Raw genomic sequence first — 22,917 nt, 5'->3', positions numbered from 1 at the left:
TAAAAATTTACGTGTTTAACAATAACTGTATAAAGACAAAATACTTCTTTCTTTTACTGTTGAAAAATTCAATTGAATGGTCAAATCAGCATTCATTAATCGTAAAAGCTGTTTTTGAGTTATTTGAGTCATGCTTTTGAGGAAAACGAAAAGAGAATCTTATTTCGCCATATATTTTGACCTGGAAACTGAAATGCTTCATGTAAGTAAATAGGTTTCGTTTAAGCTCAATGAATTCCATTCCATTATTTAATATTTATAACATGTTATTTTTATTAATTTCTTTTCGAATAAATACTTCAACTCCCATTACTCCAGTTGTTTACGTTTAATAAATAAACAACAATTGTAGATTGATTAAATGTGATTTCTTTCGTCTGCGTGATTACCTAACTACTTGAGTACCTTTTCCAAATTCTTAACAGACAGAAATGCAACATATTTTTTTGTAATTGTGACTGCTCTTGAAATTAAATAATAATGAAGTTTTGTAATAAGAATATTCTTTTAAATTTTTTAAAATGCAGACAATTTGGAAGCTCATTACTTCGTCAAATGTCTTCAAACGTTCGCATAGGGTGTGCGAGCGGATTTTGGGGAGATACTGCTACGTCAGGTAAGAATTAAACTAATTAATTTAGTGATTTAATTATAATCTTACCAAAATTGTGGTAATATTTTATTGTTTTATTTTAGTTCCTCCTCTTGTACACGGAGGAAAGTTAGACTTCCTTGTTATGGACTATCTCTCGGAAATTACAATGTCAATTTTAGCTGCTGCAAAGCAGAAATCTCCAGTAAGTGCATCTTTTCATTTATTTTATTTTGTTTTTATTATGTATACATTTGAAAAATTAAAAGACCTGTTTACTGGTTTAACAGCAGGGTATTTTAAGAAGTGTGTGCTGTACAAAATTAGAAAATGAAATATGCATACAAATAAGAAAAATCCGAGAAGCCCCCCCCCCCCAAGACTGATGATAGTATCTCCTCGATTTGAAAAATATCCCCTCCCCCATTACGTCAAAATAACATAATAAATTTCTGTTTAAACAGCAAAAATTTTTTGGCTATATCTGATCTATCTCAATTCGATTCATTGGTAGAAATATTTTGTAAAGCATTATTATCCAAACTCAAAAGTAACGCTGTGAAAAAGAATCAAGGAAAAAAACACTGAAAAGTAGACTTTAATATCAAATGCAAAACATGAAATGATTATGTGTTAATCACTTTAAAAATTGTCTTAACTAAGCAATCTATTCCATTCAAGCTGTTGAGCCTGATTTTTATTCATTTAACATTTATTCAAATGTAACTAGATATTTTTTTTTAAAAGTACTCTGGAAGAAATTTTAAAAATTTTATATTTTTTAAATTTGTATCTCCCATAATAGTATATTATCATTATATTATGTATCAACAATACCTTCTCGGTACTTTTCAATTTGCCAAGCACAGGTGAAAAATTGTCAAAAAATTTAGACCTTCACCAACTTTTTTTTCATTTATCTTTTATTTTATTTATTTCTTGAAATACATAAAAATTAAATAAAATTAAAAAATAGTTTAATTTTCTTGTGCCTTGCTGAACAAAAAGTACTCAATACTCTCTCAGGTTGTTAATCTTATGATAAATTAAAAATATTTACGAAATTGTTACAAATATGATTTTTTTTAAATCATCTGTCCAAAAAAAATTAATTTTTACCAAAAAAATATTTTTTTTTATCTGATTATCATATCACAATACAATAAGTGGTATTATTGTTATTGAAAAAAAAAAAAATTTAAAGCTCATATAAGAATATGAAATTTCAAAAGTTCATTTTCCCAAACTTTACATTTACCTTTGTTTATTAATATTAAAATAAGATTTAAATATTCATTCATTATTAATAAATATTTTTATATTCGTAGTATTTAATTAATTAAAAAATATTTAATTTATTCAGGCTCAATTTTACACCACAATGTTTTTTTTTTTTTCCCCTAACGTTTTATTTTCTGTCTTTTTTTCGTGCAATTTTTCCTGCGCTTTTTTCTGTTTACTTGTGAAAACAACAATTAATTAAATTGATACCAAAGAATTCAGTTTTTTTTTTTTTTTTTTTTTTACCAAATATCTAGAGTTTGATCTGAAATCTATGCAAAATGCCTTAATTCCATCTATGAAAGGAAACTTGTTAAGAAATAAGGATTTGCTTAAAAATTTAAATTTTTTTTATGACTTTGACACTTTTTTAGAATAAAATAAAGATGTAATAGTAATGACAAAAATAATAACCCCTCAAATTATGGTCTTAAGATATCTACCCTATTAAAAAATTAATTAAAACTAATGTTTTAGTTCAAGCTGCTTTGGCTGGTTTAAACCAATGAATTATGTTAATAAGCAAATTGCAGATCTCTTAGTGAACTAAAGAAAAAACCAGGACATTTTTATCTTACTGTATAGATGTACCAGACTACTTTTAAAAAAGACTAACAACAAACTTTAAAGAAAGTATAATTTACTCGATTTAAGTACAATACAAACAAATTTTATCGCAAAAAAATAATAAAATATACTACATATTTTAATTCCAAAGTTACCTTATTCTGAAAAAAAAAAACAAATTTGAGTATCATTTTATCAATAGAGTACTGGGGGACTCATAACAGTTTGAGATCAATATTTAGAAAATTTTAATGGTGCTGTTCATTGTAAAAATAATCAATATCAATTAGTTTTTATTCTTTCATGCCAATATTTATTTAATATTTATATGGCTTCTTTTATCATATATTTTTAAGTGAGGTTTCAATAATTTTGAAACGTAAATACAATGAATATATGTCTTGGCATTTGTGTTTAAAACTAATTTTTTGGATGAACTATTAACTAAAATAAAAAGATATTAGATTAAAAATCAAATCTTTCTATTGTTTGAACTGATTATTTTAAGAACTTCTTTTATATTGGTACAAAACAGGATTTTCTGAACACACACAAAACAAAATATGAGGATAAAAAGCTACAAATAATGACAAATCTTTTTCTTCAGAAATTTGCAGACAACTGTAAACTCTGATATTCTTAAACTTTAAGCTCTATTGCGTTAAAATAAATGAAAAAAAATAATAATTTACGATTTATTATTAAAATGTTAGTGCTGAAACTTTTACTATTTTAATGCAACCCGTGTCAATTTTATATCTTTTCATCTTTCCATTATTTTTAATTATTTTCTAATTATTATTAATATGAAATATATACGATAGATTGTCTTAAATATATTAAAATTTGTATTGATTCAATGGATTAAAATAAACAAGAAATGTATATTTCATAAAACTTAATGAATACTGATATTATAAATTGTTTACAGCTAAATAATGATATTGAATAAATAATACTAAAGTATTGCATTTTTATCTTACAGATAAGTAAGGGAGAAATCCCTCTTTAACTTATTTTACTAAGTAAAAATTTAAATCTTTATCTACATGTTAAGTGGAGTTGTAAAGTAATATCTAAGGAACAGAAGTGGATATTTCTGAATTGTTATCGAAAACATTAAATGAAATAATGTTATGGAATATTTTGCAATGGTTTAGTTAACTTCAATTAACGGCTTAAAATATTTAACATATTATTTTAAAAAACACAGAATACCTGGTTTAAATTTATGTAAATTTTGAGTTGAAGACATAATGCTTTTGACTGGAAAAAATAATTCCCACAAGAAAAACTATACTCCTATCCAAAAAAAAATACAAAAAAAAAATTTTTTAATCTAATCCACTATCTAAAAAATTCTTCATCTCCTCAAACTAAACTAGTATTGTAAATAACTATACTTATTTGTTATTTTAAGTTATTATAAATTGTGCATTGGTGATTTGAATTTGGCTGGAGAATTATCTCCAACTAAGAAAAAAAAATTAATATAATCCTCCTCAAATATTAAAAAGTGCCTCCTTAAATAATCAAAAACATTCCTTAAACCTACAAAATTGTGTGAAATATTTAAAAAAAAAAGTAACCCTCCCCCCAAGCTTAGCTATAACAACTTGCCCCTTTATACTCTCCTGTGCATAAGTTATTATCTTTGATACTGTCCTGTGTGCCCTCCCCCCCCCCTGAGAAAAATAAAGCATACTTGGAACAAACGAGGTACAAGATCCCAACAGTTTTTGGACCCTGTGCGACTCATCTGTGATTTGAGTTACCCCCTATGAATATATTCTTACTACATCTTTGCATGCAAATGATTACGATTTTTAAGGTATGTATCATAATGTTTTTTTTTTCCTTCTTTTTTTCTTTTAGGATATGGGTTACACTCCTGATTTTATTCATTCTGCTCTAGTGCCAAATCTTCCTGCAATTAAAGAAAAAAATATTAGAGTAATAGCAAATGCTGGTGGAATCAATCCTCATTCTTGTGCAGATGCTCTAAAAGCAGCTGCAAAAAAGTTAAATATTGATCTAAAAATTGCTGTTATAACAGGAGATGATTTATTACCTGAGGTAAATCAATTTCTTAGTCATTAAAAAGTGCTATATTATTCTTTGGACTTCTATAACTGAAAATATTATTTAATTTTCTCTAAAATGCATTATAGCTTGTTTTTATTAAAGATTTTACAAGAAATGAACTAAGAAACTTGTTTTAAGTTTCAGACATTGTACCTCAGTTTAAACAAAAATAACGAAATTTATATATTTTTAACTATAGTTTTAGCTGTTTTCATCATTGATTGTTGATGTTGTTTATTTTCAATAACACATAAATTTTACTATAAAACTACAATGAATAATTTATATAGAATCAAAAAAAATGTAACATTATTTTTTCCTGAAAATAGATTTAATAGCAATTGAATATCTTTGGCTGTATTCAGCAACAATCTGTTAAATGCTGGAGTTTCCACTTAAAACACTTGATCTTTTATAAAACTAACTAATGGAACAGGAATTGATGTAATAGGATATTCTAGGTGACAAAGAAATAATAAATAAAAGCTTAAATAACATTTTTAAATGTTATTCAAACTGTGAGGATCGAACTAGGTACCTTTGCTTTCTCAGGCCAATGACTTAAACTGCTTAGCTATGCTGATACACGTCAATATATATATCTGTTGTTAAGTTGTGGAAAAAAATTATCTTAGATTCTATTTCAATTTCCACTCTATATATTTCTATCTATATCTTTCTATTCTTGTAATTAGGGAAATTTTTGCTAATTATTAGGCCTTACGGCTTTCTAACTTTTTATCCATTACATCTCAGATACTAAGTATAGAATCTCAGATGCAAACTAGCATTTTTCTACCTAAAAAAATTAGAAAATATTGTTTAATATTAATGCAGAAAAAATAGGGACCTGAAACATTTTGAAATTTATGTTTGAATAATATTTTTTTGTCTTAAATATGTTTTGTTTAAATGGGGTTTTTTATGCTTGTACCTTTTTCTCGATTGGGTTAGTATCTAAGAATATTTTCTGTGTATAAAAATATAAATTAAATTTAACTCTGTGAAGCAGGAGGTTTAATTTATTTAGATCCATTCAATAAAACAAATTTTTGCGTGCTTTGAAAATGTTTTTACTGTGTATAAAAAATTCCCTTTCTCCATTCCCACTCCATTTGTAATTAATTATTTTTCAATGAATGTTGATTTTCAGAAAGCGAATAACTTGTTTACTAACTCCAAAATACTTAGTTAAAGTACTTCCACATCCACACTTGAAAGTCTAATAACTTTATAAATTTTAGAATTTTAAAAATTTCAAAATGAGGATACTATTGTATAAATTGAATTCTTTTAATTAAATATTTCAAATAAAATATTTTTCTGTATTGAAAAGAAGCAGAAACAATTAAAAAGCTATGATTTTAACTGGATGAAATATTATCAAAAATAAGTTGTTCTTTGAGTAATTAAAGGCTGACCTATGTGCAGATTATATCTTTTTGTATAAACTTTGCAGCTGGAAAAGTTAAAAAGCATGAACATCAAAGATATGGATAAAGGTACCTCAATGCCAACTAATGTAACTAGCATGAATGCTTACCTAGGGTATGTGATCCACATAAATTATCTTAATGAGATTTAATTTTATATAGATTTATTTTTGTTACTTTTTTGTATTAGGGCTGGTCCAATTGCTAAGGCTATAGATCACGGAGCTGATGTGGTCATTACTGGTCGCTGTGTTGATAGTGCTTTAGTCTTAGGCCCTTTGCTAAGCAAAGTAAATTTTATTCCTTTTTTTTTTTTGTTTATTAATTTAATTTGTTAATCCTAACTTTATACCCATTTTATTATTTTTTGCAGTTCAAATGGAGTATGAAGGATTTGAATAAACTTGCAATGGGAAGGTTAGACTTACTATTTATTTTATTTTTTGTCCATTTTTTTTATTAATTTATTTCTCAGAAGTAATCAGGAGTTTTTTACAAATTTTATTTTGTTTCTTAAGACAAAATTGAATAACAAATGATAATACCTTACAATAATTGTCCAGAAACCAAAATGTGATGGTATAAGGAAAGAAAAAATGTGAAAGAAAACACACTTTTATGGGGATGATCGTCTAATTTTTAATAAATCTTTTTTAATAGCACAAAATGAAATTGATAGAAAATCTCTTATGGTTTTGAGTTTTCTTTTAAAAAGTACAAAAACTACTTAGAAAATTTATTGAAACTTTTTAAATTTTTAAGATATTTAAATCAAACTTTTTCGTTAGTTGCCAAATACAATTCTCACCAAAATTAAGAGAGAGGAAAAAGATTCTGCGCGTACACAGTATAAAAGGACTACTTTAAATACCTTCCAACGATTGTAACAAATTTATTTAAATTTGAAATCAGTAATTTTGTAATCAATTTTAAATTTCTCCAAAAATTATGTTTAATTCCATTGAATGTTTTCAATTTATCTATATATATACAGGGGTCTGTGCAGGCCAAATTTACTACCGTTTAGCGGTACCTTCACAAATTCAACTTTAGGAAAAACAGTAGTTTCTCAAAATACTTTGCCTTAAAATTTTAATTTTCTATACTGTAAGAAACATTAAATCCATATTTTTACCATATTTTTGTGTTGATTTTTTAATATAATTCTTAATTTTCACAAATTACGTATAAATTTTGCACAAAATAGGTACCTCTCAGAAAAACCTAGACAGACCCCTGATATATATAATGTTATTATAGTGTGTAGATATAAGTTTGGTAATTTCAAAATTTTGTGAATTCTCTGTAAATTCATTCTTTATGCTATTGCTAAAGCTACCTTTTTTTAATAAAAATCTAGCTTAGCTGGTCATTTACTTGAATGTGGAGCTCAAGCCACTGGTGGAGTTCACACTGATTGGCACAAAGTAAAAGATTGGTAAGATAATAGTCAGCCATCTATTTTATTTTAAACAAAATATGTATCAATTATGATCAAAATATGTATGCTTTTATGTTATCAATTTTACATTTTTTATTTCATTTGTCAAGACTTTTTTTGCTTTCTTTAAATTAAAATGTTTGTTAATTTAGGCACAATATGGGATTTCCAATTGCTGAGTGTAAGGAAAATGGAGATTTTTTGATTTCTAAACCTCCAAATACTGGTGGTATTGTCACTGTTGGGACTGTTTCTGAACAGTTAGTTTATGAAATAGGAGACCCTGCTAATTATCATTTACCAGATGTGCTGTGTGATTTTTCAAATGTAAAATTTTCTCAAGTTGAAGGTAATAAATGATGCATTTTAATTAAACTTATATATATATCTTACTTAAAATACTTAGGATTTCAGCAATTCAAAAATTGTGAAATTATGTCAATGTATCTATCGAAAAAATATTTTTATGTATGTATGCTTGCTATTGATTGTTGAAAATTATTATTATTTAAGTATCTATGTTTATTTGCTTTTCATTTGTTAAGGTGAAATTAAAAAAAAAAAACTGTGAAATAGTTATTAATGAAATATGTCATTTTCCTAATTATTCTAAGTAATATTTGAATGTATTAAAATAGTATCTCTGTTTTCTTTTTTTTTACAGTTAGAAGTAATTTTATTTCAATTTTAACAATATGTATGTTTAAAAGTGTTATTTTTTCTTAGTTAGTATAGTCTCTATGAATTTCTGTGAAGCATTAAAATAGCTGGAATGAAATTATCTGACAATAACTCACCTAAAAAAAAATTCTTATTCAATATACCACATTGCAAATGTATCAATTACATAAATTAATGTAATGTCATCTTGGATCATGCAATAACACTCATGGTCTCAAACTATACAAAATGGCATGACTGTTATACCCAGTAAAGTTAGTTTTGACATAAGAATACCTGATAATTTGTACTTAAATTTATGCCTACTTCAAATGAATTCATAATGAAATGAATTAATACTTTTAATATTAAATAATTTCAATAATGTGAGGACATCGAAAATTCATAGACACATGATAAATGTATTTATTTTATATTTTTTGATACCAATTGATTTGAATTCTATGCTGGTTCGTTTGATAACAAATGAATAAAATGGCTAATGGACTGTATTTCAAATTTTATTTTCATTGGTGCTACGAGCATGCTCAAGCTATAAAATCAACAACCAATTTTCAACTGATGTGGTTACAAGAAATGGTAGCGAGAATGATGCTAAGACGAAGACGCCAAATTGGCGCTTTATTTCTGAGATATTGAACATATATGAAATCTCTAAGCAGCAATATTATTAATAAAACTGTTTTTGGTAATAGCTGAATGAAATTAATTGCATTGTTCTATTAAAATAAGATCACTTATTATTAATATTTAATTTAATTAATTTTTCCACATTTTTGTCTGTTATGAACTTTAAATTCAACATGGGCATTGATCATTCTCAACATCCTTCTCTCATTTTGAAAAATGTTGTGCTATTTCTCAAACTGAGTATGTGGCTTGATATTTCCTCTTTGAATGATTAAAAGCATTTTATTTATTTATTTTTGAAAGTTTTTGACTTTACTTAGAATTCGGGTGTCATACAAAAATAAACATAACTGGACCCGTGGCTGTGACTATGGTAATAAAGTATAACTATTTCAAGTAGGGGTGTGGGGTCATTGTTTAGGACATCGGGTTAGCAAAAGAAAGGTAATCTTTCTCTCTAGACTATTTTGTTAGCTCTAGAGTGAAGAAGAGCTACCCTCCCTGAAATGCGCTATTCTTGTTTTCATAGCAGCAGATGGCCTCAGACTTTGTGGTGGGGGGAGCTCTTACCATAGACAAACTATACTACAATTTTCCTCCTGCTTCAACAACCTTTAATTGCAGCATTGATACAGTTTTGAATGATCTTGGGTACATAGTAAAATAATGCCTTTCTTAATCTGGATCATAGATTCCTAACATTTTTTGGCTCAAACCCATTTTATAAGACAAACTTTTTTCAATGTCTCCTTAAAAAAAAATTTTACAATCTATTATTAAACGATTAATTTATATATATATATATATATATATATATTAGATAAGACACACTTTTAATCATACCGTTACTTTAATACAATTTCTTGCTGACCTATGATTTCATATTTGAATTTGTTTTAGAAAAAAAGAAAACTTAAGTCTGCAGCCCTTACATAAAAGAAAGATTCACTGCAAACCTTTAAGTCAAACATAAAATAACGTTTCATTAAATTAGTCTAAGCATCGCAAACTACTGAAATGTTATCTTTATGATGAACAAAAAAATATATTCATAATGATAAAATAAAGTAGCAAAATTATATGTTTAAAATTCAAAAAAAAAAAATGGTTTAAATTTAAGGAGGGAATAAAAGTCACTTCAAACTTCTTAGTGTAAAAAATAAATTTTGTGTAGAATAGTAAACAAAGTGTTTCACTATAAAATTAGCAATTCTTCTCTCAACAAAATTTTAAATTAATAGCTACTTTAATGGCATGTAACCTATGCTGAGTTAATACGTATAATTTTCTTTTTTATCCTAAATAAATTTTTTTAAAGTGTGGTTTGTTTAAAAAAATTGCTTCTGTTAGGTTTTACATATCCTTTAAGAAGTTTCAACGTCCTTCTAAAAGTTTTCAACACTCACTGGAAGTCAACAGCGCCCATGTTGAGAACCTACGATCTAGACTGTAAAAACAAAAATAGATGCAATCTAACACCAAAATTGTCACTGTGTCTAAAAATAAAAAAATCAAAGCAATTGCATTCACTCCACATTTCCCCATATCAATCATTATTACTAAATTATTGTGATTCTTCTATTTATTTGTATATATGGTTCTTGTTAATTTAATTTTCACTTCTTTACTCTTTGCATTTATTTATTTTTTTGAATTTGAGTTTTAATATTAATTAGTATTTGATGTTTAATTTTCTTAACAAAATTATAGGTACACTAATAATCAAACTATGATTACTGTTTCAGATAATGTGGTTTTAGTACAAGGTGCTCGAGGTAAAACTCCATCAGATTATTATAAGGTATGATTTGGTACTATCAAAAATTAAAGTGGAATTAAGTATCAAAGAGTCTATCTGTGATAACCTTGCATTTAATTGTTTGCATAAGATAAATAATTTATACTATTAACTTTTTTTTATAAAGCTGTGTTTTTGTTTTTTAAATGTCATGTTCTGAAGCCGTAGCTAACAAATTTCTTGTATAATTATAGAAAATATGGAATGTTTGCAGAGAGTTTACATGGAATAATTTTTTTCAAATTGCAATAAAAAAAAAATTTTTTTAAAGGTGTTTTATGACATCCTCATATCGAAAATTGTGATCTAACAAATTCACCAAATACAATAAAATAAAAGTTTAAAAAATTGTGTTGAATGTAACATAAATTATTTGTAAATAATTGCTTTAAAACAATTCATTTGCTAAATCATATTTTTATATTTAATTGAAACACTTGGTCAAACACAATAATGCCTTAGCACTACTTTTTCCAATTGTTCATTCTTGATTTACAATTTAGCAATAAAGTATTATTTTGAAATGTTTGCATTATAACGAGAAATTTTTTAATTTTGTTATTATAGAATTTGAAATATCAATAAACTACAATACTGTAATGAGTTTTTTATTTTATTTAAGTTGTTGCTATAAGAAAAAGCAAGGTTAGTTTATAGTAGATGCTCTTTATGTTTGCCTGTCATTGTTTGTCTATTTAGCCTGTCTACTCTACTATTGAGTCTACTTAGTTTTCGTAAAAACCAGTTGCTTACTGAAAATTATCTTCAATGGATATATTCTGTTCAAAATCTATTTAAACAGTACTCTTTTTTCTTTTTGGAGAAACTCTTTAATTTGCAGTTAATAAAGTTCTGATTTTCTTCATAAAAATATTTTGTGCTGAATGTTAGTTTTTTCCCTGTTATTCCTGTTTTTTGTGTGTATTCTTGTTTTTAAGAACATCCCATTTTCTATAAACCCAAATGTGTATTGTATGTATTTTACCAGAGTTATTGGTTTACCAGAGTTATTATTGATTCACCTCTCATCTGATCTTAAAAATGATTGAAATGATCGACAATATAATAATCATATTATAGAATTTTTGAACGGTGAATTAAGGAATCATTCATTAAATAATTTTCTACAAAAATCTTTTTAGTAACAAATTGAAGTATTACTTTAAATGAATTTATTGAAACTTTACTTTAAAATTATTTGATTAATGAAATCTTATCAAATTTTATTTAAATATTGCCATGAGTTAATGTTAAATATAATTCATACTTGTTGTTTTTTGTTTCGTTTTTTTGTGTAACGGTACTATATGCATTTTCTATATATTGATCTCTAACCATTTTGAAATCTTTAATGTTCTATTAAAAAAAATAATTCTAGAAATCATTAAGACTTTCTGTTCGAAACAAAGCAATTCTGAAATAAAATATATGTATATATATATATTAATATTCTTTTGTGATAAAATTTGCCTTTATTGTACTTAAGCAATCATGCAAATCATGCTTATTATAATTTTTTTTTTTTTTTTTTGGACAATACTTGACTTGATATTGTATGCAAAATTGTTTGTTGTGAAATATATACTAATTTAAATCAAACAATTGAAGGTCTAATAACAATGTAGTAATAAACACAGTTTTTTTTAAAAAAGATATTTCTGTCTCCCACCATTCCTAAGTACTGTTTCCATATATATTTTTGACAAGTTCTCAAAATTTATACTGTATTACAACACAATAGACAAAAAAAATTTATTACCTTCTTTAAAATCAAGGTTTTTTTGACTAAAAATATTCATTTGAACAATTTTGAAAATGTCACTTATCATGATATTGGCCTGAGTCTGATCAAATACACAGTAATTGGTTTAACATATAATTTAGTAGTAAAACTGCATTTGTTAAAAAGCAAGTGTGTTATAGCAATTACAATGCCACCAAATATTTATTTGTTCTAATAAAAAAAAATATTTATATGAAAATTAAAGAAACAGGGATTGTTTTATAAATATATGATAATAATAAAAATTTCTTAATATCACTTTTTTAGGTTAGTGCCACTTCAAATGATGGATATCGTGCAACATCTGTTTACCCTGTAGTTGGCCCACGAGCTGCAGAAAAAGCCATTATTACTGCCAAATCTATAATTGAAAGGTACCTATCTTGCTTACTTAATACTGTAAAGTGTTCATTTAACCTATCTATTAAAAATATCTATCAAAAAGTTTTTCTAGAAACTTTTCATTTTAACTTCTTGAAAACTTTTGTGCTAATACTTATTAAACCTCAAATTTTCTTACTGCTGAAACCTAGCAATTTTAAATTCGAAGCAAGTATTGTAATATTTTCATTTTAAAAAATTATCAAAAAAACTACATGTAAATCTGTAGACCGGCTGGGAAAAAAATTGTGTGGATTTATGACAAACTAGTTCTAATCAAGTGTGTTGAAAAGTAATTAATCAAATATACATGTTGTAATACTATTATACTTTTTAAAGTATCAGGATTTAAAAAAATCAGTAGCAATTACTAATGACAAAATTATCAAAAATATTCTGATAATTTCACTGTCAAAAATAGAGTGCTGAACTGAAAAGTAATTACGCAAAAAGAGGATTTTAAAAACTTTGAAAATCCATAACGATAACTGCTGGAAAAACAATTGAAAAAGGACGCAAATTTATGAGGAAATCAAACGTGCCGAAAAGCTATCACTTAAATTTAGAATTCAAAATTTGCCAGTTCTAATCATATTCTACTAAAAGTATTGACATTTTAAAAACCATGAAGAAATGCATCATGATAGCTTTAAAAATAAAATAAAAAAAACTGAACAATGAGACAATTTGAACTTACAAATTAGTTATCGAAAATCGGCAGCATTAAAAAAATTTTCTCAATAGCATACTTATCGTAATGTTGTATTGAAATATTGTAATTTAAAAACTGTGGAAATTCGTTGAATTATTGCTGGAAAAATAAGCATGAGTTTATGTAAATATATCATGAAATCAAGCACTTTTTAATTGTAATTTTTGGGTCTACATTATTGGTTTAAGTAAAACATTTAAAATTGTAATTTTCTGAAATTCGAACTTTCCTACCTCCCCCCCCCCTCCTCCCTGAGCTGTCCATATTTTCGAGGTTTAAAACTTTTTCTGATAGTTGAAGCTGTCAGAAAGAAAATTATCTGACTGTTGGTAAAATTTTTATTTACTTCAAAAGAGCTGAAAAATCCTTTTAGTTTGAATTTCTTAAAAATTCTATGCAGGTAAGCAATAAAGAATTACAATAATTGTTCTCTCATCATAAATCGCACAGCCAGTTAGGCCATGCCATGTTGCAATAATGTGACGATGGATGAGTAAAAAATCATATGTGGCCACTGCAATGATTAACAGTTGAAAAATTCTAATTCTTGTTGCTTATATTCCTGTATATACAACTAAATTGTATTCCTGACTAAAATTTATAAATCACGTGTCAGATCTTTTCTTCCTATGTTAGTGGTATGTTGTGCCATAAGTGTTGTACATCAAACAAATGCTAAGGAAAAGCACCAAGTTAAATCACAAACAAAACACATGCATTTTTTTCATTTATTTAAATTTAATTAATTAACAAAATATAAGACCTTTTTAAGCATTTGATAGTTTATTTTTATGCATTGAAGCTTTTATTTTTGCTAAATATGAAAAAATTGGATGTAACACACTCTCTGATTTAATGAGGAAATTTTCTCATTCCCTATGTTTTTAATATAAACAAGTTCTACTGTATAGCTATACTAAGTGTATTTGCTAACATTTTACTGCCAATTTTCTGAGTATAAAATATATGTTATCCATAGAAATACTATTTATTCAATCTTTATTTTTGTGTTTCCATTTGCAGATCTGAAAATATTTTTAAAAAGCTGGGATTGGAAAAATTTAGACGTACTCATATTGAAGTTTTAGGCACCGAACAAAATTATGGTGAAAATTCTCGTGTCAAAGTAAGTCTTTCACTCATATGATTGTTTGAATTTAAAAAATTTTGTATGTGTGTGATATTTCGGCATTTCTATCATGGTTATTCTTTTTTTTTTACATGCCTTATTTTTATATGCATTTAAACTATTATATTTTATTTTAATTTATTTATTATGTAATTTATTTAATATATTTTATTATTATTTAATATATAATTATGGTAATTTATTTTAACAATTTTGTCCCAATATCTTAATTTAGTAAAAGGTTTGATTCATTTATATTTAAAAAATTATTATGTCTTACAAATATTTCTAAAAAATATCAGTTTATATAATTTTGAAATATTCAACATCAACTGATAATTTTTAAATTTCACTCAGTGTTTAATAAAATTGATACACAAATAACAAGTCATGTTGACTAATAATAAAAAGTTAAAGCTGGATTTCATAACTTAACAACTTATTGAATTTTTTAATCTATTTTATTTAATCCATACGTACATCTTAATAATTTGCCTGTAGTACATACAGTGAAAGCCTAATTAATTGGAAAGCTCAAATAAGCAAAATTAATAAAAAAATATTCTTACTTTTTTTTTTTTTTTTTTTAAATAAAGGGTGAATTTCTGCCGCCTTTAATGAAAGATGAATAAACAGGACGAATCAGACATGCTTTAAAACATGTTATTATAAAACTAAAAAACATATTAAACATGTTTTAATTAATTTGTGGTGTTTTAATAAATTTTTTTAATTTAAATTATTATCCTACAAAAATTGATAGCTATAACATATAAATATTAAGTAAAGTGTTACATTTATAAATTCATAGTTATTTTTTTCGTGTATTTGCTCTTGGATTGTTTTCAATATTACAATTTTATTTTTTTTATTATTCATTTTTTATAGTTATTCAGTCTTTTATTCATTTTACATGTACTAATGTTTCCCTTATTTTTTTTTATTATTTTAAGAGCAATTATAAGAAACTTTAGTTTTATATCAGTATTTTTGTTATTTACTGCAATTTTTCAGAAAACACTGTAATATAAAAAACAAAAATTTTAAGCATCAAAGAATTGAAACAAGTAGTAAATAAGTAAGAGTTTACTGTGAAAAGTTTTTTTTTTCTTTTTCTGTTTCTCTTTAGCATTTTTTTTTTTTTCAACTTTGAAATTTCAATTTTTTTAAGCTATTATGCTGTGTTTTATCTATATTTAATATTTTTATGGACAAATATTCTTGTTTTTTTTTTCTGTATTAATTTATTACATTTTTCCAAATGTATAAATCATTGTTACATGCTACAATGTAAGAACAAAAATGTAATAACATGTAACATTATTACCTATTATTTAGTCTTCTACCTATTTATCATTAATACTTTTTTAAATATATGCTGTAGCATTTTTATCTTCATTATTTTTCTATTATTGGCTATTATAAATGTTTGCTCTTCTTGGGTTTTCATTATAGTCTGGCTATTTTTATCAAATAAAAGCTACAATATAGAAAACCAAAAGTTTCAATGTTACTCTATTAAAATGGGTGGTAACTGAGAAAGAATTGAAAAGTTTTAAAAAAGAGTTTAAAAATATTTTTATTTATTTATTTTTTATTTATTATTTTTTTTTATTTATTTATTTTTTGTGCATTTCTTTCTCCGTTGCATTTTATACTTTTTTCACTTTAATTGAAAAATATTTTTGGTGCTATGCAACTTATACCCAAAACAAACAAACAAAACACTGCAAAAATTTGAAGAAGCAAAAAAAAAAAAGAATTTTTAAACTCTTTTTGCAGTCATCCTTTAAATGTGGGCAGAAAAGTTCCTAAAACTTACTTTTATTTTTAGAATAACAGAGAAGTAGTTATGTGGATTGCTGTTCACCATGACAAAAAAGAAGCCATTTCCTTATTTTCAAAAGAAATAGCTGCTGCAGCCACTGGCGGAAGTAAATATTGGCTTTAATAATTATCATTCTCCATTTACCAACAGCCATAGAATATAATTTTTTTGTCCGAATGTGATTTTGATCTATTTTTCCATGCTAATGCCTTTTGAAATAGGCAGTGTTCCTGTTAGCAATGTACTAAATAATTTGGCCCCTTAACTAGTTTTTTTGAAACACTACATTTTTATAACTTACGTTAATAAAAACACTTGAGAATCCATAATATTTGGATTCAATGATTAGCAATTCAGTGTTTTATGTAAAAATTCACTTATTTGAACATTTGAAAGTTCTGTTATAATTTATTCTTTTTATTTTTAATTTTAGCTTCTCATCTTTAAATATAAATTGGTCATTTAGATTGTTTTTATAACTTAAATTAATTGTAACATTTTAGCTCCCGGATCAACAACTATGGTAGGGGGCCGTCCAAAAGCGTGAGTATTTTAAACTAATTATTATTGCATTTCTTTATTACAAATGAAAATAGAAATTTGAGTTTGTTCTTTATTATTTCAGCTCCACCCTTTTGAAGTTATTTTCATTCCTGTACCCAAAAAACAAAATTCAGGTAATGCTTTCCTTTTGTGTAATAAAGAGTAAAGCCTCTTAAGTATTTCAATTTAACATTAATTAACTTCTATTTAAACATTAAATGAACCAATTTTAGGCTAAAATAACATATGAAGGAAAAACAGAGTCCTACACTCCAGTCTTGTTTGAAAATGAACAGTCTACACATTCAATGAATGGTCACAAAGAAGAGAAACCTATTTTGAAAAAAGGAACAAAAACTTATAGGTTAGAAGACCTTGCTTACACTAGAAGTGGTGACAAAGGTGACATTTGTAATGTTGGTAAGACTTAGTTACTAGTTTAATTTTGAAAAATTTCTCTTTCTCAATATATTTCATAAAAAAATATATATTTATTTTGTTCATAGAGATTTTTTTTTAATATATCAATCATGAACTAAGTAAAACTAAAATATGATGCTATGTGTTTTCTGCTCCAATCATCTGCTTTAACCTGTTTCTGCACTGCTATAAACAAACTTATTTTAAATTAGTGCCAAATTGTATCAGACATGCAAACTTCTCTGAAATAAACAATTCTTAATTTTTGTAAATTAGCCAAAAAACAAACATTTTTGAAAAATTGCTGTAAATTTAATTTAAAATTGAGATTTTATTTTAAATTTAACATTAGATTGTAAAATTGAGGTTTTGTATTATTCCTGAGGTGACCCGTGTTTGAATCTAAAAGGTGGTTTGCACTGACCACAGTGCTGACGTAAAATATCCTCAGTGGTAAGCGGATCATGGGTTAGAGCCCCCTGTGTGAGAAATTTTCATGGTTTTACTCTCCATGTAATGCAAATACGAAATACGTTCCAAAAAAAGTCCTCTGCAGAGCCAAATTTCTCCCAATACTTAAACCAGGAGTGCTCTTGTCTTCTGGATTGGGTTAAAAATGACAAGGCTATGGAATTAAACATTGGTAGTCGTAAACTCAAAATTGGGTCAGCTGTTTAATGATGGTTGTAAAATAAAAATTTATTATACTATATGCACTTCATTTAATGAAAATATTTTTTTGCCTGATCAAGTTATTGTTTTATATAATTTCTGAATTTGTTGAGAGCCACACGGTTTCCATAGTTTAAAACTTGTTGAAAAATTTAAATATTGCTGCTTCAGAGCCAATAAAAATCACTACTCTGTAAAATCAAACACCCAATCACATGACTAATTTAATGAGCTTAAGGCTATTCCTAGTGACTTTCCTTTTGTTTTATCCTCAATAAAAATAAAAAAAAGACATAGAATACTAATTTATATAGACTGGGCGGAGGTGAAATCTTTTTATTACACTTCAACTTTAAAAAAAAAGAAGAAAAAAAAAAGAGTACACCATACTAGTTTTAAAAAAGTTAAGGTCTATCTATTTCTAGTAAGTATTTTAAATTGTTTCCTGGTATGAACTAATCATCACTTAAGATAAACTATTTCACAATTTTATATCTTTTAATTAATAAACACATACATATCTTTTAAGTTATGCTGATTTTAGAATCGTAATTAGTATTTAATTTTCCTTAAAGAAGTTTAATTTTTTTTGCATAATTTGTACAATTCTTGTTTGATGTGTCTACATGTATTGTGGAAAACATAAAAATCCTTGTATTTTTTTTTTTTTTTAATAAAATAAGAAACTATGTTTTAATCAATTGAAACAATGTCAAGTAACATTGTTCAATTATGTTGTTCCATATTTTATGCATGTTATTTTATATATTTCTTTTAACAGGTGTCATTGCAAGACACCCATCTTTTGTACCATATATTGAGGAACAGCTAACTCCTGATTCTGTAGGAAAATATTTTAAACACCTCTTTAATGGTGAAAAGCAAGTTGTTGAAAGGTAAAAAAAAAATTTAACTGCTACTAAATGTTTTTATTTTTAAATAGCTTACTTCAAATGAAATTAAGATTTTGAGTTTTTCAAAAACAGAAAAATATACTTTTGGAAATTGGAAGTGTATATTCAATTCATATTTCATTATGAATTGTTGTATCATGTGACTTAATGACTGTGTGCCTACTTTTAAATTATTTAGGATTGTCTTAAATGAATAACTTAAATATTATACGAAATTGGCATTCTCATATTATGTTTTTTATCTTATATCAGTTTTCTAAATTTAATATAAATGAAATTTTGCAACAAATATTTAATGGTTCTATAAATAATTTTGAAATGTCTCTCTGTTGGAATACATAAATTTATTATTATATTTATTTTGTATATCTATGGCTTTTTTATTATTACTACTATAAGAAAAATGTTGGTTTTTTAAATAATTTTGTTGCCAACGAAATTATTTTAGGACAATTGCAATTCAAAAGCCATTTCAAAGCAAATAAATTGTCATTAGCAATATCCCACTCAATCAAACGATTTGAATTAGAATTGCTATTTTACTGAGAACTCAGGGAAAAAAGTATCCTAAAATTATACATGAAATTAAAATGAAAAAAATAATAATAACTAAGGTGTAAATTATGATTTAGGTCAACAATACAACATTTGTAGTTTTTGTATGAGTTTAAGTAAATATTTATAACAATTAAAAAATATATAAATTTTTTATCTCATTTGCATTAACAAACTTCACATAACTTTTTCTTTTTGCACTATAAGAAACAGGAATATCTCAAATTGTTCATCAAATATTATTTTGTAGTTTTATAAAACATTAATTGCATTTTCTGAAACTTAACTATGTTATGAGCCATTTAATATGCCATATCTTTCGATAAATACTTAACCAGCTCAATTTAACATGTAAGTGACTTAAATACTTACTTTTGTTTACCAGATTAAAAAAGTAATCCATAAATAAAATGCTAAAACAAATATTGCAAAAGTATTTATCTCTGTTGAAGCTTCCTCTGAAATAAAATAACACATGAATGAGATATTTTTTAATTAATAACTGAACTTGATTTACAGCATTTAAGTGCATTGTGAAATATTTCTGAAAATGTTTATTTCAATATCAAGTACAGCGAAACTCAGATTTAATGTCACTCGTGAATTACAATTTCAGGCTTTTAACATCTTTTCAGCTTTCTTTGATATCTATATCAATTATGTAAAAAGCATTCTCGAATACTAATTCCCTGAAATACCGACGATCCAGAAAATGTGCAAAAAAGGTACTACACCAATTTCAACCCAGAGAATGCTGACAGCATTTCAGAACAAAATGCGTGGCCTGATATCAATTTTATGGAGTATTTGCAATGTAATAATGATCTGATGACTTGTGAATCATTGGCAATTTTGATAGCTGTAATTTTGGAATCTAGTAGTGATGAAGACTGTGCATTTTCAGATCATCTGCTATCATTTTATGATGCAGAGACAAAAAAAATTTTTTCCTAGGACATAAAGAACAAGTGAGAGAAATGGGTGCCTTGGATTTGTTGGAAAATTCCTTGTGTTGTTGTCACTTTAAAATAAAAAAAAGTTTACAAACGAAAATGTCAGATTTTCTTTCCATTAAAATTATCCTTTTTTTCTTTCTTTACTAAATGAATTACATTTAAGTTTTTAGATTTTATTAAGGTATTTAACAAAATATAACCAAAGTTGTAAGTATTTAGATTTTAGTATTCATGAAAATTTCAGTGTCGCTGATATTATTACGTTTTTGTGTAGCGTGATAAGTGTCATTAAATCTAGGTTCTGTGTAAACAACAGTTGTGAGAGCAACTATTTTTATTATATAAAGAAAAGGTTATTTTATGCAAAATATTGCATTTATTTGCATAACAAATGTTTAACATTTTGCATAAAAGCTTCCTTGATTTTTATAACTCAAGACTATTGAAATAATTCTCTATCAAGATTAATTTTTATATCTAATCGTGATTTGTGCATAAAATATATACTGTATATAAAATGATTTACCTTGCTTAAAATATTGTCTGTATTTTCTTTTTCTAGATACAAGCTGCCTGGTATAAATGCATTTAACTTTGTTATGAGGGAAGCTCTGGGAGGTGGAGGTGTTGCTTCATTGCGTAGTGATCCTCAGGTGTTGCTTATTTATTACTATGCCTAAATAAACAGCAATGACATTTGATATGATTATAATATCTAAAAAAATTTCTACATTATGTGTTGCTGAATTTATTATTTTGAGACATATTTTGGAACATATCTGTTTTACTATTAATATTTTTATTTCTTATGATCATTTTCTAAAGCATCTTCCCCTCCCAAGAAAAAAAAATTATAATTTTTTTTTAAAGGAAGAGGAAATGAAGTTAATTTAAAGGGCTTTAGGTACAAGGGAGAAATGTGATGTGACCAGTGCTCAAAAAGTGACCAGTGATAGATAATATTTTCTTAACATTATTGATGAACTGTTGAATTTGCACCATTTTAATCAGAATTTAAAAAAAATATGTTTTGAAGAATAGCTTAGGGACCAGTTAAATTATCTCAAAATAAATGACACGGTTGAATTCAGTTCTTTAAAATCCATAGAAGGATATATTTGATATAAAAATTTTATATTTTACTTGGTGCAAATCCTTTTTAGTATATGTCTTGTTCAGGTATGTAAGAAAAATGTTATAGATAAGTATTTATTATGCAACTACTTGTTCTTTTGAAATGTTATTTATAATTTGATATTTTGCTTAGAATGACTAAGCTACATTATGAAAGCTTGTTGATATTTCTCTTTCGAGATTAGTTTTTCTCAATTTATATTTTATCATTCTATTTGGAGCAGAAAGATCTTATTAAAGGAAATCCATTATAGTATTTATGCAATTTATAGCAGAAATAATTTAATTCTGGAGTTGTTGTTGACATCAATAAAAAATGTAGGAAGGATTTTTTTTTTTTTTGCGCAAAATTGCAAGAACAAAATAATTAAAATGGTCAGCAGGATGTTTACCTGCCTTAGAAATAATTGTTTCACTGACTGAAAATTTGTCCTTTACCCTTAGATTGTATTTCTAAAACTAGTTGCATTTGTTAGATTTATAATACAATATATATTTGTTGTAATGCACCTTTAAAAATATTTTTTCTTATAATTTGCAGGGTAAGGCTGCTGCACAAATTTTGACAGACTTTGAACTGCATAATATGCCAGACTTACAGACTTTTGAAAAGTAAAATAATTAAACAGAATCTCCAATGAAATTTTATGCAATCACATTTTTATGTTCTTTTTAGAAATTGTTGAATTACAAAATATATTTTTGTATGATTATTTGTAAAATCTGTTAATAAACTTTTATATTACGTTTGTTAATCAAGCTTTCTTAAAAACAATACAGTGAAGACAATATTTTATTTGTTATATAATTTTATTTAATGTTACAAATATGTAATTTAAATAAATTTGCATTTTTGTTAAAATATTTTTATGAAAAATAATTATTTCATGTTTCTGAAAAATTATTTAATACAATGCCAAAAAATTCTACAATTATATTAACTGCATTTTGAGATCAAAATTAATACACTGAAAATAAAAGAATATGCCTATTTTTAGAATTTCTTCATCTCTAAAAATTTAAAACTGCATGACATATTCCCAAATCTGAAGTTCTAATTTTTTAGAATGGATAAGTTACTTTTCAAATCACTATTCATAACTAATTTCAAGAAAAATCTCATTTATTTTGAATAAGCAATTTACAACTATATATTATTAGAGAAATATTAGCTAATAATTATAAATTATTTGAATTAAAAGAATTGGTGAATGATTATTTAAAAAAATATGATTTAAACACTTAAATCATTAATACATTATTCATAAATATAATTTTTAATGTAAAAATTATTTCAATTTTAAGTTAATTTTGGCTTATTAACTATATAAAAATTGATAAAATTAAATACTCGTTAGGTTATAGCATATTTATTAGTTGTT

General features: G+C 25.4%; 1 protein-coding gene across 2 annotated transcripts; it reads left to right on the top strand.

Annotated features, from left to right (window-relative positions):
* The first annotated feature begins 61 nt into the window (after positions 1 to 61).
* Positions 62 to 22,290, top strand: LOC107437963 (uncharacterized). Of its 2 annotated transcripts, XM_043052679.3 has the most exons (19): positions 62 to 202; positions 528 to 616; positions 697 to 797; positions 4,316 to 4,516; positions 5,985 to 6,073; positions 6,149 to 6,248; positions 6,332 to 6,375; positions 7,319 to 7,396; positions 7,552 to 7,748; positions 10,456 to 10,511; positions 12,559 to 12,665; positions 14,408 to 14,510; positions 16,348 to 16,447; positions 16,845 to 16,884; positions 16,967 to 17,018; positions 17,118 to 17,304; positions 18,758 to 18,872; positions 20,964 to 21,054; positions 22,077 to 22,290. In XM_043052679.3, the coding sequence occupies exons 2-19, from the start codon at positions 556 to 558 to the stop codon at positions 22,149 to 22,151; spliced, it is 1,797 nt and encodes a 598-aa protein (XP_042908613.2). In that variant the 5' UTR covers positions 62 to 202; positions 528 to 555; the 3' UTR covers positions 22,152 to 22,290. The 2 variants fall into 2 exon arrangements, with proteins under 2 accessions (XP_042908613.2, XP_042908612.2); XM_043052678.3 differs by lacking the exon at positions 62 to 202 and having other exon boundaries at positions 297 to 616.
* Positions 22,291 to 22,917: the final 627 nt, after the last annotated feature.

Source organism: Parasteatoda tepidariorum, chromosome 1, assembly GCF_982258835.1.
Source record: "Parasteatoda tepidariorum strain Cologne lab strain chromosome 1, Ptep-v5.0, whole genome shotgun sequence".
Classification (NCBI taxonomy): Eukaryota; Metazoa; Arthropoda; class Arachnida; order Araneae; family Theridiidae; genus Parasteatoda; species Parasteatoda tepidariorum.
The sequence above is the reverse complement of the archived record's forward strand: the minus strand, read 5'-3'. Positions and strand labels throughout refer to the sequence as shown.